Here is a 1,196-nt window from a genome sequence, read left to right on the forward strand (position 1 = left end):
GTGTGAGAGACCGTGTCCCTGAGCGAGAGGCGTGCGTCTCTGACGTATCTAGCAGCTGTACGACGCTTTGCATAAGCTGAAGGAGGAAATGTAAAAATAAATTAAACGGACACGCAATACTTTAATCTCAGAATATCACTTCCCCTTTTATTGTTACTGTTTTACCAACAAGCCGTCATAGTTTTATGAAGGTAAATAAGTAAAACGGCAGGTTTTTGGTCAATAAAAAAATAATTAACAACATTTGTGAAATGAAGTTTGCATTTAATTTAAGTCCAACTCTTTTATTCTGTCCCAAGAGTTCACCGTGTCACAGCAGCAAGGGAGAAACAAACGAGCAATAGATATCATGAGATATTATCACTGTGTCCAGCAGCAGAATGTGTTATTGAAATGTTTGCCGTGTGTTTCAGGCTGAGTGAGGACATGGCGGTGTGTGTCGCAGACTTCGGCCTCTCCAAGAAGATCTACAGCGGAGATTACTACAGACAGGGCTCGGTCTCCAAGCTGCCGGTGAAGTGGATCGCTCTGGAGAGTCTCGCCGACAACGTGTACACCACACAGAGCGACGTGGTACTGACACACACACACACACCCAGGGTCACATGTGACCTGCAGCCGGCCAATCGATCAGCGGAGTTCAGTCCCTCCACCAATCACACAGCTCGTTACAGCTTCTGATTTCTACTGTGTGTGTGTGTGTGTCTCTCAGTGGGCGTTTGGCGTGACGATGTGGGAGATCATGACTCGTGGTCAGACGCCGTACCCCGGCGTGGAGAACTCTGAGATCTACGAGTACCTGATCAAAGGAGAGCGACTGAAGAAACCTCCGGACTGCAGAGACGACATGTGAGTCTAATACATGGGCTAACGCCTCCCTCAGCTCTGCCTGCCAGGTCCCTGGTGACCCACCATCACACCGATCTAAAGTTTTAGCGACCGCTAAAGGAAAACCACCAGCTCCAAAATGATCAGAATTGGGGGGGGGGGGCGTAAGAAAAACTCTCCCAAGAGCCATTTATCAAGCAGAACACAAACTTAAATCGACATCGTTGCCTTCCAGCAGCCTCCTCCTCTCCTCTCACGGCGCTGCATTTACACCTGCAGTTTGTTTGACTGTGTCTGAACGCTCCGCTACGAAGCTCGCGCTACATGGCGGACCGGGACTCTCCCCTTCCCTCTCCAGATCAGGTTCT

General features: G+C 49.2%; 1 protein-coding gene across 1 annotated transcript; it reads left to right on the plus strand.

The window, feature by feature from the left end:
• Positions 1-416: 416 nt before the first annotated feature.
• LOC119918885 (tyrosine-protein kinase receptor TYRO3-like) lies at positions 417-868 on the plus strand. The gene is made up of 2 exons (XM_038739514.1): positions 417-573; positions 713-868. The coding sequence occupies exons 1-2, from the start codon at positions 427-429 to the stop codon at positions 851-853; spliced, it is 288 nt and encodes a 95-aa protein (XP_038595442.1). The 5' UTR covers positions 417-426; the 3' UTR covers positions 854-868.
• Positions 869-1,196: the final 328 nt, after the last annotated feature.

Source organism: Micropterus salmoides, unplaced genomic scaffold, assembly GCF_014851395.1.
Source record: "Micropterus salmoides isolate LMB-PRFRI ecotype aquatic unplaced genomic scaffold, ASM1485139v1 Ms_hic_scaffold_2454, whole genome shotgun sequence".
Taxonomy (NCBI): Eukaryota; Metazoa; Chordata; class Actinopteri; order Centrarchiformes; family Centrarchidae; genus Micropterus; species Micropterus salmoides.

Coding starts and splice junctions, on each gene's coding strand:
- LOC119918885 (XM_038739514.1), top strand. CDS start 427: ATGGCGGTGTGTGTCGCAGACTTCGGCCTCTCCAAGAAGATCTACAGC. Junction 574..712: donor ACACCACACAGAGCGACGTG/GTACTGACACAC, acceptor TGTGTCTCTCAG/TGGGCGTTTGGCGTGACGAT.